Source organism: Schistocerca piceifrons, chromosome 8 (assembly GCF_021461385.2).
Source record: "Schistocerca piceifrons isolate TAMUIC-IGC-003096 chromosome 8, iqSchPice1.1, whole genome shotgun sequence".
Lineage (NCBI taxonomy): Eukaryota > Metazoa > Arthropoda > Insecta > Orthoptera > Acrididae > Schistocerca > Schistocerca piceifrons.
Genome location: NC_060145.1, coordinates 2,991,854 through 3,007,579, shown reverse-complemented (window position 1 = coordinate 3,007,579; position 15,726 = coordinate 2,991,854). Strand labels below are relative to the sequence as shown.

At 43.2% G+C, this 15,726-nt stretch overlaps 1 protein-coding gene across 1 annotated transcript in view; it reads right to left on the bottom strand.

Moving 5' to 3' along the window:
- LOC124711525 (glucose dehydrogenase [FAD, quinone]) overlaps nt 1-15,726 on the bottom strand; it is a 93,671-nt gene that overhangs the window by 42,994 nt on the left and 34,951 nt on the right. Inside the window, exon 2 of the mRNA XM_047241651.1 lies at nt 324-560. Within this exon, the coding sequence (XP_047097607.1) occupies nt 324-560 (237 nt within the window). The remainder of the gene's footprint in view (nt 1-323; nt 561-15,726) is intronic.

Sequence of the window (15,726 nt, the reverse complement as noted above, 5' to 3'; positions counted from 1 at the left end):
TGAGTGATCTGGCCGCCCAGATCGCCCGACATGAATCCCATCGAACATTTATGGGACAAACCGAGAGGTAATTTAGTGCACAAAATCTTGCTCCGGCAACACTTTCACAATTGTGGACGGCTATAGAGGCAACATGGCTGAATATTTCTGCAGGGTACTTCCAAAGATTTATTGAGTGCGAAGCCTGGTTTACAAGCTGCGCTACGGCGGGCAAAAGGATGTCCGACACAATGTTAGGAGGTATCCCACGACGTCTGTCACCTCAGTCCATTACAACAGCAATAAGCGTGGAGTAGAGAGTAGTTACAGCTGTGTGTACGCACCTCGGAGAGCCTGCTGGCGACTACCGCCCCCGCGGAGCCGCCCCCCACGACGACGAAGTCGTACTCCGGCAGCAGAGTGCGCGCGTTGATGGGGTGTGTCTCCGGGTCGACGGAGGCGTAGCGGTAGTAGGCGGTGAGGCCCATGGCGAGCAGCGGCGCCATCAGCCACGTGGCGGGGCTGACCACGCCCACGCCGGCGCCCGCCCCGCCCAGCATCGACAGCAGAGTCGGCGGCATCTGCAACAGGTGGCCGTGAGGTTCCCCGAGCGTAGCGGGTCACGCGGTCTAAAGCTCTCCAACACACTCTAGGCTTTTCGTGGCACTTTCCTGTCATCTCACTCCTTCTCTTTAACATATATAAGGAGGAAAAAAAGCGAATGGAGCCAGTACATTGCCACGACATGTTTCTGGATTATGAAGATACAAATCAATTCTCATTCTCGCTGTTACAGAGTCGTCGTATTGTCAAATGGAAGCTTGCGAGGTTGTTCATGTTAATATAATCGTTATGTTAAAATCACCTAATTCACATTACCAGTTTCGGCTTTTTATTAGTTTTCAAATGTTTTAATTACTGCACAGACAGTTTAGCCGTAATACACTCTAAGATACAAAGACTCACCGCGAAGGAGCTCTGCAAATTGGTCTCAAACTGATATTCCTACATGTATAGATGGGAAATACGAAATCGTTAACTTTGGCGGCCGACGCACTTCAGCACAGTTTCAAGCGTAGTTGGCAAGCATAGTAAGCAGGTGACTTGTCGATATCAGGGCATAAAATCATTTCCAGTTTGATTTGGTGTACTCAGTTGGACAGTAGCTATTCCTCACAAACAAGTGCGTGTACGATATACGCAAATGCAAGCATTTGAAAGAGGACGTGTGGTTGGGCTCAAAGAAGCCGGTTGGAGTGGCCGGCGAATCGCTCGACATTTGAATAGGAGCGGTGCCGCTATTCGACGATGTTGGAAGAAATGGATGAACCGTGACCGAACACAGCACCAAGAAGAAAGCGGCCGGTCGTCCTAGAGAGATGACAGAACGTGAGGACCGAGCAGTCGCCAGAGAGGCACTCGAAGCCGTAGATTCATCATTATCACATGCAGTTGGTGCTTCACTGACAACAAGGACATTAATAGGAGGCTCACAGAAAGGAGGCTTTCGCCGACTACTGTTGACCACTGTACACCAACAAGCCCCCTTCGAATTAGGCTCTGATGACCAGCAAAGACCTGTCTGGAGACACGCCGGCCAGGGCTGCAATACTAACCTCACTGTCGCCCGCCATATGGCCCAACTACGGTGTGGGGCGCCATTTCGTTTCATAACAAGACCACTGTGGTGGTCATCTGCGGCACTCTTACATACAGCACCGCGGTACGTCGACGGTATTCTGCGCCCTGTATTGTTGCTCTTCATGCAAAGCCATCTTGGGCTTACATTTCAGCAAAATAATGACCGCCCCCATACATCGAAGAGCTGCTTCTGCTTGTTATCGTCTTTACCAAACCCTACCTCGCCCAGCAAAGTCGCCAGTTCTCTCAACAACTGAGAACGATTGGAGCGTTACGGCACAGCTCTCTAGCCATCTCAGGATTATAGCGATCTAACGCGCCACTCGGACAGAATTTGGCTCGATATCCTGCAAGAGGACATCCAACAACTCTGTCAATCAGTGCCAAGCCGAACAACTCTGCTCGCACAAGGACCAGGGGCGAGCCGACGCGTTTCACCGCCCAGTTTTTGAAGCTTCTTAACATCTTGAATAAACCATCCAATTTATTCTGCAATTGGCATCACTTGCTTGCCTGTACGTGTACATCAAATCTACCGATTTCCGTCCCACTCGGGTAATTTCTGCGTAGTGCTTCGATTTTTTATTCTTTTTATCTTTGAGTGAATATAAAAGAAATTGTAGAAAACATGCCAATGAAACATCCATCATGTCGTCACATTGTAAAAAACACTGAAATTAAAATACAGCTGTGTGCTTTCTATACACTGAAGCGCCAAAGAAACTGGTGGAGACATGCCTTTTCAAATACAGAGATACGTAAAGAGGCAGAATACCGCACTGCGGTCGGCAGCGAGGTGACTTTCAGCGTGGTGGTGTTGTCGGCGCACAAGCGATGGGGCACAGCATCTCTCGAGGTAGCGATGAAGTGGCAATCTTCCCGTACGACCATTTCACGAATGTACCGTGAATATCATGAATCCGATAAAACATTAAATCTCCGACGCCGCTGCGGCCAGAAAAAGATCCTGCAAGAATGGGACAACCACGACTGAAAACATTCGTTCAACTCGACAGAAGTGCAACCCTTCTGCAAACTGCTGCAGATTTCAATGCTGGGCCATCAAAAAGTGTCGGCCTGTGAACCATTCAACGAAACATCATCAATATGGGCTTTCGGAGCCGGAAGCCCACTCCTGTACCCCTGATAACTTGATGACTACACAACACGAAGCCTTGCGCCTCGCCTGGGCCCGTCAACACCGAGATTGGTTGGACTAGACTCGTTTCAAGGTGTATCGATCGGATGTACATGTAGAGGTAAGGAGACAACTTCTTGAATCCATGGACACTGTGTGTCAGCAGGGGAATGTTCAAGCAGATGGAGGCTTTGTAATGGTGTGCGGCGTGTGCAGTTGGAGTGATACGGGATCCCTGATGCGTCTAGATACGACTCTGGCAGGTGATGCGTACGTCAGTATCCTGTCTGATAACTAACATCCATTCACGTCCATTGTGCATTCGGACGGACTTGAGCAACTCCAGCAGGACAATGCGACACCCTACGCGTCACGAATTGCTACAGAGTGGCTCCAGGAACACTTTTCTGAGTTTAAACACTACCGATGGCCACCAAACTCCCCAGACACGAACATTAATGGGCATATCAGGGATGCCCTGCAACGTTTTGTTCAGAAGAGATCTCCACCCCCTCGTACGCTTGCGTATTTATGGATAGCCCTGCAGGATTGATGGTGTCACTTCCCTCCAGCACTACTTCAGACATGAGTCGAGTCGATGCCACGTCGTGCTGCGGCACTTCTGTGAGCCCGCTGGGGCCCATACACGATATTAGACATGTTTACCAGTTTCTTTGGCTCTTCAGTGTATAAAACAAGTGGAAGAGGGGGTCTTGAAAATGGGGCGAGAGGGGGTGGCGAACTAAGGCGTGTATCTTTGTTAGAGCCTACTGTGTTAGAAATTGATTTGATTTAGTCCCTTTTTGTGCTACTCGTAACAAAATATATCGATTTATGTCGCTACCAAACCCTGAGCAATCACTTACTATGGAAGAAACTGCCTCTACCAGAAGTCAAAGCCACGCAGCGGTACGTGACTCAGTCGCAATGCAGACCTATCTGTCAGTACTGCGTCCTCGAGCAATCCATCCCCACATTCTCGATCTCTTAACCTTACTTTACCTTACCCACAGTGCAGTTTTTTTGTACGCTGCGCTACGACAAATGAACTCTGATGACGAATAGCAGAACAACGCCCCGGGAGAGGTTAGTACACGAGCAAACAAACCTCGAAAAATCGTAATGCATTGTCGTGGTCCAGAGTTCTCCAGTTTTGTGCATGTACATTCGTTATAGGAATTACAAGTGTGTTTATCAGGATTCACGGAGGGAGCTCCGCCGACCGCAGCTACTTCTAATCAGCACGACACTGCGCCACGAACAAAACAATCACTCGAGTATGAACATACAACCCTAAGCTGCCACAATAGTTCTATGATACGCTGCATATGATTTATGCTCTGTACAACACGGGACTTTGGTGGCAATAAGTAGGTGGGGGTACCAAAGTAAAGCGAAATAACATTGTCGTCTGCGCTAGGCGTGTGTAGTGCAACCCGTTGCCAGTTCAGTCCCGCCTGTTCGTTCTCCTCATCTGCAGTGACTGTTTTTGCTGGCACTGTTTTGTTCTTGTTTCGTTTTTTGTGATGGCAAGTTCAAAGTGAACAACGTGCAGCTGTGAAATTTTGTTTTCTACACGGTAAAAATGCTGCTGAAACTGTTTTAATGTTGAAAACAGCTTATCAAGATGAGGTTATGGTAGAAACTAAAGTGTACGAATGGCGGCATGTTGTTTGATGACAAACGTCGTTCTGGACGTCCATCAACTGCCTGAATCGACGAAAAAGTTTAAAAAATTCGAGAGCTTGTCCTCACAGACAGTTTTAAGAAGTTTTAACATGATTGGACAACAGTGTTCGTCAAAAAAAGACTCGATTGATGACAGACAGGAGAATGGTTCTTCTAACAGGACAACGCAACTGCACACACAACCATCTCTTTTAGACAGTTTTTGGCTAAAAATGGCATGGTTCCGCTACCCCGCGCACGTTACTCGCATGACCTGGCTTCATGCGTCTGTTTCTCATTTCCCTGCATGAAAAAGGGGCATGAAAGGACACCGATTCAACAACATTGAAGAAGTGAAGAAAAAAAAAACGAGGGAGGAGCTGTCAGGCACTTTTAAAGATGACTACCAAAAATGTATCGAAGCACTGGTGGGACAAATGTATTAGTTGTAATGGAAAGTGTTTTGAAGGGGGTAAGGTTGTTTTACAAACAACTTGAAAATACATAGTTTCTGAAAAATAGTTCCGGTGTTTTTTGGTACCCCATGGTAACACGATATTCTCCAAGACATAAAATGACGTAACCCACCGTCGCGACCTAGAGGCCATCAGCCGTGATACGGTCAGAGGCAGTAAACAGCTAGGCTGACTGTGCTGACCGAGACAATCAAAATATACTTTATCGACACCAATAAAATTCACTGACTACGCGTCTTTATTTGATTGGACGTTGTAAACTCGTCATGAGCAAAAGCAAAGCTTACTACGCTGTAGAAGCGGAGCTGCCGTTCGTCCCCCGTCCGACCTCTTCCAACAACCAGCATATCCTCCAAGAACACTGGGTCGACACCGCACTGCTGCCGTGACGTCAGACGATCCACATTAGGAAAATTAATACTTCTCATACTATAACGGCTTAAATCCACTGGAGGGACACTCAGAATGATGCATGAAATAATTTCCCCCTCTTCCTAGCTTTGATAAGACCTAGTTTTATGATGGACTCATTTTCCTTTTCGTTCTGCACCGCCTTGGACTGTTCCAGCTAGTCGTAGCTGAGGGGGTGCTCGCCCCTGCAAACTACGCCCTGTCTTTATTTTTGTCGGCCAGCCTCCAGACACGTCCCGACGCCACACTCAGATCCCCCCACAAGATGGCGCACGCTTTTTGTGCGCCCTCTCCCTCCTGCAAGACAACAGCTTCTCACGGCCACTGCCGGTTAACGTCAATTCTGATCATTACGCTCAATCAAAATTCATATAGCTCGTGATCCCATGCAGTTTTCATTTTAAATAAAACTTCACATCTGCCTACGTAAGTTTCTTCCTGAATCCTCGCCATAATCTTGTAATCATCCACCGCGAGCGCAGTGAGATGGCATACCCAGTGCTACGTCTCAGGCCATAGGCGAAGCAAGGTGAATATGAGCGCACTCTGTACGGACTTACGTTTGCCGTATGCGATTTTTAAAGGTAGTTCCTTATAAGCACAAGCAAGAGTAAAATAAATAAAAGCTTACGTTGATTTTAAACGTAGGAATTCGTATATTTTTCACGTCAGAATTCGACTGCGAGAAAGTGCTGTAAAATCTGAGTTCGAGAAAATAACTTGAAAGTGCTTATCTGGTTCCCTGTTTATTTAAACATTCGTAATGGCAAGAATAATGTCTGAATTTAACACTGTGAATCGGTAAACTTTTAAACTGATAAATTGGCTCTGAAAAACTCAATGTTCCGTTTTATTATTATTATTATTATTGGCTTACCAGTTGCAGAATGGAAACACCACGATACTGCTCGTGTCTTGAAACGCGCGTCGCATTTGCTGAGCTACAGCTAACTACTGAGACGCGCCTCGTGCAATGCGTTCTCTCTTTTTTTTCCATAACAACGTTGAAAAAATAAAATTGATAAATCATATTTTGGTATGGACTCGGGCGGACAATGACTTGGGATAAATTATAACATCAGATATACTTAGTTTTCTTATTACAAAAGTTCCGCGTGGAAAAATTATCTCTTTCTTTGCTTCACAAACATTAATATACAAAAAAATACAGTTTTCGAGTGGACAAAGGTAAGTAATCTTTAACATCAAATGAGATCGTTTCAACAAAAAAAAGAATGACATTATATATTTCAACAAATTGAAAATTACGCATGGCTGTTTATCTTCCCCTATACGCAAGTCTCTGGATGCCTGAACCGCCGCACGGAGTGGCCGCGCGGTTAGAGGCGCCACGTCTCGGATTGCGCGTCCCCTCCCGCCGGAAGTTCGAGTCCTGCCTCGGGCATCGATGTGAGTGTTGTCTTAGCATAGGTTAGTATAAGTGAGTTTAAGTAGTGTGTAAGTCAAGGGACCGTTGACCTCAGCAGTTTGGTCCCTTACGTATTCACATATCGCGCGACCGCTACGGTCGCAGGTTCGAATCCTGCCTCGGGCATGGATGTGTGTGATGTCCTTAGGTTAGTTAGGTTTAAGTAGTTCTAAGTTCTAGGGGACTGATGACCTCAGATGTTAAGTCCCATAGTGTTCAGAGCCATTTTTTGAATTCACACATATTTGAACGTATCATGTCTGAACCAAGAATGCATAACTACAAGCTACTGCAATACAGTACAAAGTACAACATACGTTATATTAAATCCTCTTCTACTAGTCATTTAAATAATCATAATAAAATATTCATCTCAAAACTCTCCAATCTCTTTCCTCAACTCAAATAATTAATCAGTAAGTCAGCATGTTCCACTTCCTCAGAATATAACTGCAACCGTACCACTCGGCCTATGCCGTATTACTTACTACCCATGTCACCACTTCCGACTACCGTGACTCCTCCTCTCACGATTGACAGCAAGCATCGTCGCCCGCGCATGTCGCAGAGATGGCCCCAGCAATCGTCCAGACGACAGAGCATCTCTGATGACACTGCGCGCATAGAAAGAAGCATACGCGTTCATCCAACTACCAGAGAAACGCCCATGAAATCATCTACACCGCCTATCAATGCAAACTGCAAAGGCTGTCATATCCCAAGATCCTTCCTTTTTGGTCTAAGCTAATACTAAAAGTTAAATTCTTTAAACAATTAGTATGCTAAGTCCACCACAATATAAGCAACCGTATTAAAAACCCTTATATTTGTATAATTTATAAACGATTAAACGAACCACAATCAAATACTTGTTGAAACACTTGGGTCATTGAGAAAATAGGTACAGAATTTCTTTTCATTGACATAGTTTATAACATTTCATGGTATTCAGAATACATATAACTTGAGTCTGCATTTCATGACGAAACTGAATGTGGGTTATGTATCACATCTGATGATAGCAATGAATTACCGAAACTGGTAATGTGAACCAAGCGATCTCCACGCGATAAATTATTATACACCCATCACGCATTACCGAAACATTTTTTTTACAACGAGGTTCCACGTAAATATGACTTGATGTGACTTCTGCGTAGAGTGAGTGGAGGGGAGGGGGGCGATATTAGCAAGGCAGCGTGTGACGATTTTCTGATTAAGCTACATATCCGTCGGAAGATGGGTACATGTGGCAGTATAGCTAATATATTTTATGCGTTTGCAACAAATTAACCATCTAAGCTATATTGTTGTTGTGTGAAAATACGCTGTTAATCTTGTAATTATTTCTTTTCATCGGAAGGTAATCGTGTTAGTTGTCAATTAAACGGTTCGAATTTTAATACGCAACTTTTTCATTTTGATCTGTTCTACAATGCAGTTTAACTTAGTTCTTTTATTAAGAGGTATTGCGACGTCTTTTGATTGCGTAGTTATCCTGCCATGTTTTTACGTTTGTCAGTCAAAAAGATAACACCTATAAAGTTTTTGCAATGGAGGTTTATGACCAGCATTTCGGGTTGTTACATACATTATCTACCTGTATTCACAGTGTCTCCTTTAAAATTGATGCTTTACGATTTCGTAAAACTTCAGTTCAGTGTGCCTTTTTAAAGCTGCATATAACGCCACGGTTAATCTCGCACCTAATTGTCATAGATAGAATAATTTTTTCTTAGTGTCCACAGTATCCACGTTCAGTTCTTTCCTACAAAAGCTGTGAAGTTTTTGTAAAATTGGTATTCCTTTGTATTGTGCATAATATCGTAGAAATTCTGCCTAATATACACATTTGTCCATATCCTGAGTGGGATATTTATTGTGTGCCTTTTACTACCAAATTATTGAGTACCAATACGCTAAGCATCTTTCCCTCCAGGGTAATATTCATACCGTTGACCTGTCGAACTTTCAACATTTTCCTTGCAGCTTCCGCCCCATATTTCTGTAAACTCTGTAATTGCCATCCACTTCTTACTTCATTAAATTTAATTATGTTAACAGCAAGCATTTTCCGTGATCACTTTCCATGCTTGCGCTGTGAGGAAAGAGAGAGCACTACCTTTAACTATCTAGTCACATGACCAAATTAGCTCCCGCTAAGAGGTATGACTGCCTGGAGAGAGCGTTGTTTATGGACGTTTGTGATTGGCGTAGCCCGGTGGTTTGACATGGGGTCATAATTTACGGTAATTTGTTGTACTTGCATTTTGTAGCGTTGCCTAGTCAACGATTATGTAAACTGTTCTTGTATAGTGCGGAATTATAAATTTAAGTCCCAAATATCCGAAACTGAAAGTTATGAATATAATTGCCATGACAGCCGTATGGATGATAGGCGAACATAAGTGGTTTTTAAATTGAGGCTGTAAACGTTACTGTGTGGATGCTACAGACAATTGCACCGGAGATGTCAGTTTCAAATTTTGTGCACAGCGTGAAGCTGGTCGAGATAATTAAAGAAACGTTTTGTAACCGGTTATAACTTATATGTCGTTAAATAAGTAGCAGATAAAACGCGCTTGGAGCCATGACCCAAACATAACAAAGAACATGATGCACTAAGTTAGCTTTGAGTACATTTGATACTCCGTTCGATGTGTCAAACCCAGATTTTATCTTGAAAACAGGCATACCGGAATGAAACTGTTCTCGCAAATAGAAATAGAAACGAGTAACTGACAGGTGTAGAGGTATGAAACCGCAGTTTCCCTATAGATGGTGCTAGCCGTCAGTGTAGGGCCCGTGAGAGCGCGTCTCCAGCGCCATCTGCTTCCTGTAACGGCTGAGAAAGAGTGTCAGCACACAGTAACCCAAGTTCCATACATCGGTATCTGATGCAAACCCGTAAACATGTCAGGTTTTGTGCCTACGGACTACGATCTGCAGATAGCATTGGTTTTCTATTATCATTTGATGAAAACTGCTGCAGAATCGTATCGAATGCTGTCGAAGCTTTCGGCGAACATACTCGAGGGAAAACACAGTGTTTCGAATGGTTTAAAAAATTTAAAAGTGGTGACTTTGACGTGAGAAACGACAACCGCGGGAAACCACCGAAAAAGTTTGAAGACAACGAATTGGCAGGCGTTATTGGATGAAGATGATACTCGAACTCAATAAGAGCTCGCGGAACAATTGAGTGGCCGGCCGGAGTGGCCAAGCGGTTAAAGGCGCTACAGTCTGGAACCGCGCGACCGCTACGGTAGCAGGTTCGAATCCTGCCTCGGGCATGGATGTGTGTGATGTCCTTAGGTTAGTTAGGTTTAAGTAGTTCTAAGTTCTAGGGGACTGATGACCTCAGATGTTGAGTCCCATAGTGCTCAGAGCCATTTGAACCATTTGAACAATTGAGTGTGACGCAGAAAGCCGTTTCTCTTCGGTTCAAAGCTATGGGAAACGTGCAGAAAGTGGGAAAATGGGCTCCGAATGAACTGAATGAAAGACGGCAAGCAAATCGAAAGAATCCAGGCAAACCATCGGCATCCACTGAAAGATTAAATCGCTTTGGAAAGAAGACAATGCTCTGTGTTTGGTGGGATCGGAAGGATGTCATCTATTGTGAGCTGCTAAAACCTGGTGAAATCGTTATCACTGATCGCTACCAACAGCAAGTGGTCGATTTAAATTGAGAATTAAGTGAAAACCGACCGGAATATGGAAAAGTGCAACGCTAAATCATATTGCTCCTTGACAACGCTCCATCACACACAGCAAAACAGGTCAGGGAAACCATCGAGGCGTTCAGTTGGGAAATACTGGGACATGCGGCTTATTCTCCAGACTTGGGTCCGTCCGATTATCATCTATTTGCAGCACTGGGACACTCTCTCGCTGAACAATGCTTCAATTCGCATGAAATATACGAAAATGGCTCGGTAACTGGTTCGCCTCAAAACAAGAACTGTTTTTTGGGCATGACATACATAGCCTGTCGGAGAGGTGGGAGAAATGTATAAATAGCAATGGAGATTATTTTGAATAAAATATTGTTTATCAGTTTGAAACAACAGACGCGTAATTATTGCAACCAAATTCGTGTTTCATACTTCTACACCAGGTAGCTGGTGTTTATTTGGTAATATTGCCACGTGCCTCATTCTGATTAGTTGACGATTTCCACCGAAGACGTCTCTGAAAGCTGGAGACACGGCAGGAGCTGCAACGTACAACTACCCTGGACCTCCTATTGTTGTTAGGTACGCCAGCTGTTTCGAATTACACTCGATATTTCGTGTTTGGAGTGTCGACATGCAACACCTCTCAGCGCGCGAGACCGCTTGTGTAGTTAGTTTAGTTTCGCAAGCAGCCGCACGCCAGCGACCACCGCTTTCTAGAGAGGCGTCCGACCATAGGCGTGCGGTGGAGGAGGGCAAGACAGCGTCCTGCCCACAGTTTTCTCTTCATTACAGAATTCTCACACACTTCTACAAGTGAGTGGATAGCTATCAGTTCCCTCTGATCTAATAAGACTTTTGTGCATCCTATAAATAAAAAAACGGCCATTTTAATTCTCCAGCCGCACTCCCCCTCCCCCCCCCCCCTTACCCACCGCTTGTCGGTCGGCCGTACACAGCTGTGACTCCTGCAATGTTGGAACGTGCGAATACTCTGATTCGCGGTAATCGACTGATCACAGTCAGACACCTCGCTGCTCAGCTGCATGTCGTACCTTGAGACTTCGATGTATCTGGCCAAATGAAGGATGTGCTCCGCGATGAGCAGTGCGTGAATGACGGGGAGGTTACTGACGCAGAAAGACGTCGGCTCCGATGTGAGCCAGTACAGTCGTACCACACAGGCATATGGGCCGTCTCAGTAAGGTGGCGTAGGGCCGTCGCATTGAACGGAGGTTATGTTGAAAAACAGGGCTCTGTAGCCAAAAGAGGGGGAATAAAATGGTGTCTCGAAATCCTGAATAAAAACAATATGCTTTCAGAAGAAAAGTGTTGCTCTGTTTGTTGAACGCCCCTCGATATGTGTCATTGGACTGTATTGTGCTGTCAAACGTAAGTGCAAATAAAGAAGTGCGCACAATATACAGAAGTCTCATAAACGTAAACAGCACAGAAACTAAGAAATAATATCAACGGACGCCCCAAGACATCAAATTCTGACCCAAAAAAACGCAAATATCTACCAACATAGGCGTAACCCATCACACTTACATTGTTATAATTTTATACGATACATCTGTATATTGCGGAATTATTTGCAAATGGAAAATTGCTGAAACACGACTCATCGTAGATATATAACTTCAGTGTGCATCAAACAACGAAAGAATTGGAAATTTGTTGTAAGGTCTTATGGTACCAAACTGCTGAGGTCATCGGTCCCTAAGCCTACACACTACTTGATATAACTTAAACTAACTTACGCTATGGACAGCACACACACCCATGCCCAATGCAGGACTCGAACTTCCGACGGGACGACAACGAAAGAATATTTTATATAATTTTCGTTAGATTCTATCGCAGCTAATCCACCTAATTGTAAACTGGTCCTAAGGTCATGTATGAGGTAACAATACTAATTCACAGTGAATGACAATGTTAGTGAAATAATCATAGAGAACGTGATACTCACAACGTTTTTATTAGCACCTCTAAATAATCCAGCTGCGATTATAGAGATGGGTCGCCCTTCTCTACATATCGACTCTTCGGTTCGGCACATTTTGCCAGTGAGTGATCTCTTGCTGCCTCGAGAACACTCAAGTAACAGAATAAGGATCGTTTTATGCTGTGCGTTATGTGCACTAACATTGTGACAATAAGCCCACAAGCACCTTGCCTTAGATCACAACCAAAGAACCACAAAAATGGGACCCCCATCAGGCCCATAGTGAACTGTAGGAACAGCCCAACATTCAAGCTCAATAAAATACCCTTCAGAATTCTCAAACAAGCATACACATTCAGTAATGAGAGAACACTTAAAAACACAACAGAGTTCACACAATATGTCAAAAGCATACAAGTACCTGATGGAGCCACACTTGCCTCATTTGACATACTAAACCTATATTCCTCTGTGCCAATAGATCCCACACTACAGATAATTAATGCCAACCTACATAAACACAAAAAAAATCCCTTCAACTCACATTAATGAACTAATGGACCTGCTTGAATTCACACTTTCACACAACTATTTTAAATTTAACAATAAAATCTACAAACAAACAGATGGTCTGGCAATGGGCTCAAATCTTTCCGGATTGCTAGCAGAAATATTTATAAGTAACCTAGAAGACAAAATCCTGAATTCCGATCACCACCTCCTCAAAAATATCATCTACTACTACAGATATGTAGATGATACCATCATTTTAATCAAAGGCACTGAAGATGACATCAGTGAGTTGAATCAGTTTTTCAGCAACTCCCATTAAAACATAAAATTCACAGTTGAACACAAAAAAGATGACAGTATAAATTTCCTAGACCTTACCATTAGAATAAACAATAACAGACATCAGTTTGAAATTTATCGGAAGCCTACCACAGCACATACCACAATTCACAACTCCTCTTGTCACCCCACAGCCCACAAAATGGCAGCATTCCGGTACATGATTAATAGAGCTATCCAACTACCACTCTCAGAAGATAAATGTGACCAAGAAATTGAAATAATAAAACAAACAGCTATTGAAAATGGTTATAACAGCTCCATAGTGGACACCCTAAAACACTCAATAATGGCAAAGGAATCACAACGCAAAAAACAAAAAGAAAATAACATCTTCCATACAATCCCCTTTCTGGGTAACATTTCATACCAGATTGCCAATGTCTTCAAACGAAAAGGCATAAGCATATCCTTTACAACTGACATCGAGATTGGACAGAAGTTACCCCACAACATCGGCACACGAAACCCACTTCATCACACAGGTGTGTACAAAATTGAATGTTTGGACTGTGACTGCTTCTACAAAGGCCAGACAGGCAGATCATTTGAGATTAGGTTCAAGGAACACATGGCAGCACTAAAAAACAAAAAATATCACACATCAGCAATAGCTACCCACCTGCACGAAACAAAACACCATGTTAACAACACAAGTATTAGCATCCTACATGTCCTACCAAAAGGCAGAAAACTAGACATCCTTGAAACACTCCAAATATACAAACATCAAATGAAACAACCAGAGTCCATCTTAAATGACAAAAATGACAATATTTACAATAGTATCATCTCCGTTTTCAACAACTGCCTACACTCTTAAAAATGCGCGCACGCACACACACACACACACACACACACACACACACACACACACACCTAACATTTATCATAAATATTGACAGCTGCAAAGAATACAGGAGATTGACCTCATTCACAGATAATTCATCACACTAACAGCTTGTACCCCTTGTCAGCTTGAAACTGTATGTACATCAACTACTGGCACAAATGTATATCTATCTGCATATTTTATAGCACTGACCAATGTATTACCCCAACCTTTAGGCAGCTAATATATGCAACATGCAATCTTAAGACCCCTTGTCATGTAAATGTTTGTTCTCATGTAATCACTCTTCCCTCTCTCTCTCTCTCTCTCTCTCTCACACACACACACACACACACACACACACACTTTTTTTCCCTCTCTCTACCTCTCCTTCTGCCTCCAGCCCCTCACCTCACATCTGTTTATTAATCCCAATCAAAGAGTGTAATGTATGTATGATTTTACTGTTGTAGGCAATATGATCATTGTAATTAAAGTCTGTAACATTTCACCTAATTATTATCAACAAGTATGAAGTTTAAGCCATTTTAACATTTCACCTGATTGTATAAACGAGTATGAATGTTTAGCTGTTTTAACTTGTCAGAATTGGATTTATATACCACCTGAAGTACACACACATATATTTGACACCTCAAAACAAACACCGCCAAATGCTTAAAACAATTATTCTGCAATAATGTTGTTACAATGTATATTCTTTGCACTTTGCGATCATGTCTTCTCTTCTGCTATACGAACCTTGCACCCAGCTGATTCCAGACGCCATATTTGTTTACAAATGTGGCAGTATACGTGTGATGTGTTACGACAGCAAAAGGAACCTGTGACCACTGAAGGTACTCTTGTTTACTTATTTAATGTTTACCATTAGATATCAGTTTAATTTTTTGTCAAAAGTAATCCTAAACCGTATGCTGAAATAGTGTCTTGTTTATCCACTAGGCAGTGCCACAAGTTCCTCCAAAAATCATAACAGAACACACACACACACAAATGTAATACTTACTAATGTAAATCCACCCGATGATGGAGGTTTAAACCTTCGAAACGCGTCGTGGAAATAAATAAAACGGTGACTGGTAACAGTGAACTTGTTGTTTCATTTAATGTCAGTAACAGTCACGGTAAAGCCTAACCTAAAAATGTTCGCATTTAACGTTATGTGCACATTGACTCAGCGATAATACACGACAACAGAAAAACAGCATAGCCTCAGATGTCTTTAATTTCTAAACGGAATGACATAATACACGGTAAAACTCCAGCAATACGCTTCTTAGGAAGCCAGATGTAAAACATCAGCTCTCGTTCCTTTGCTGACATAGTACCGTAATTCGAACCTAGAGTGATGAAATTCCTAACAAAAAATTCTGTGTGAGCTGTTTGTAACGTAAAAGCTTATTGCAGGGATTTCGCCATATAGTAAATATGGAAGCCGCTGAGGCTATTACTTACAGTCAGTTGCTTGGTAATGTCTGGACTCGTTCCACATCCGAATAAGAGAAACGCGTTTCAATACTGGAATTTTGATGTGCTACGCTACGTTGACGACGAGGTGATCAAGAATAGAACCCACGAAACGATCTAAGCTCCGCATTTTCTCTTTATCTGGTGACGAGCTATAGACTTCCGTGCATCAGTTCCAGTA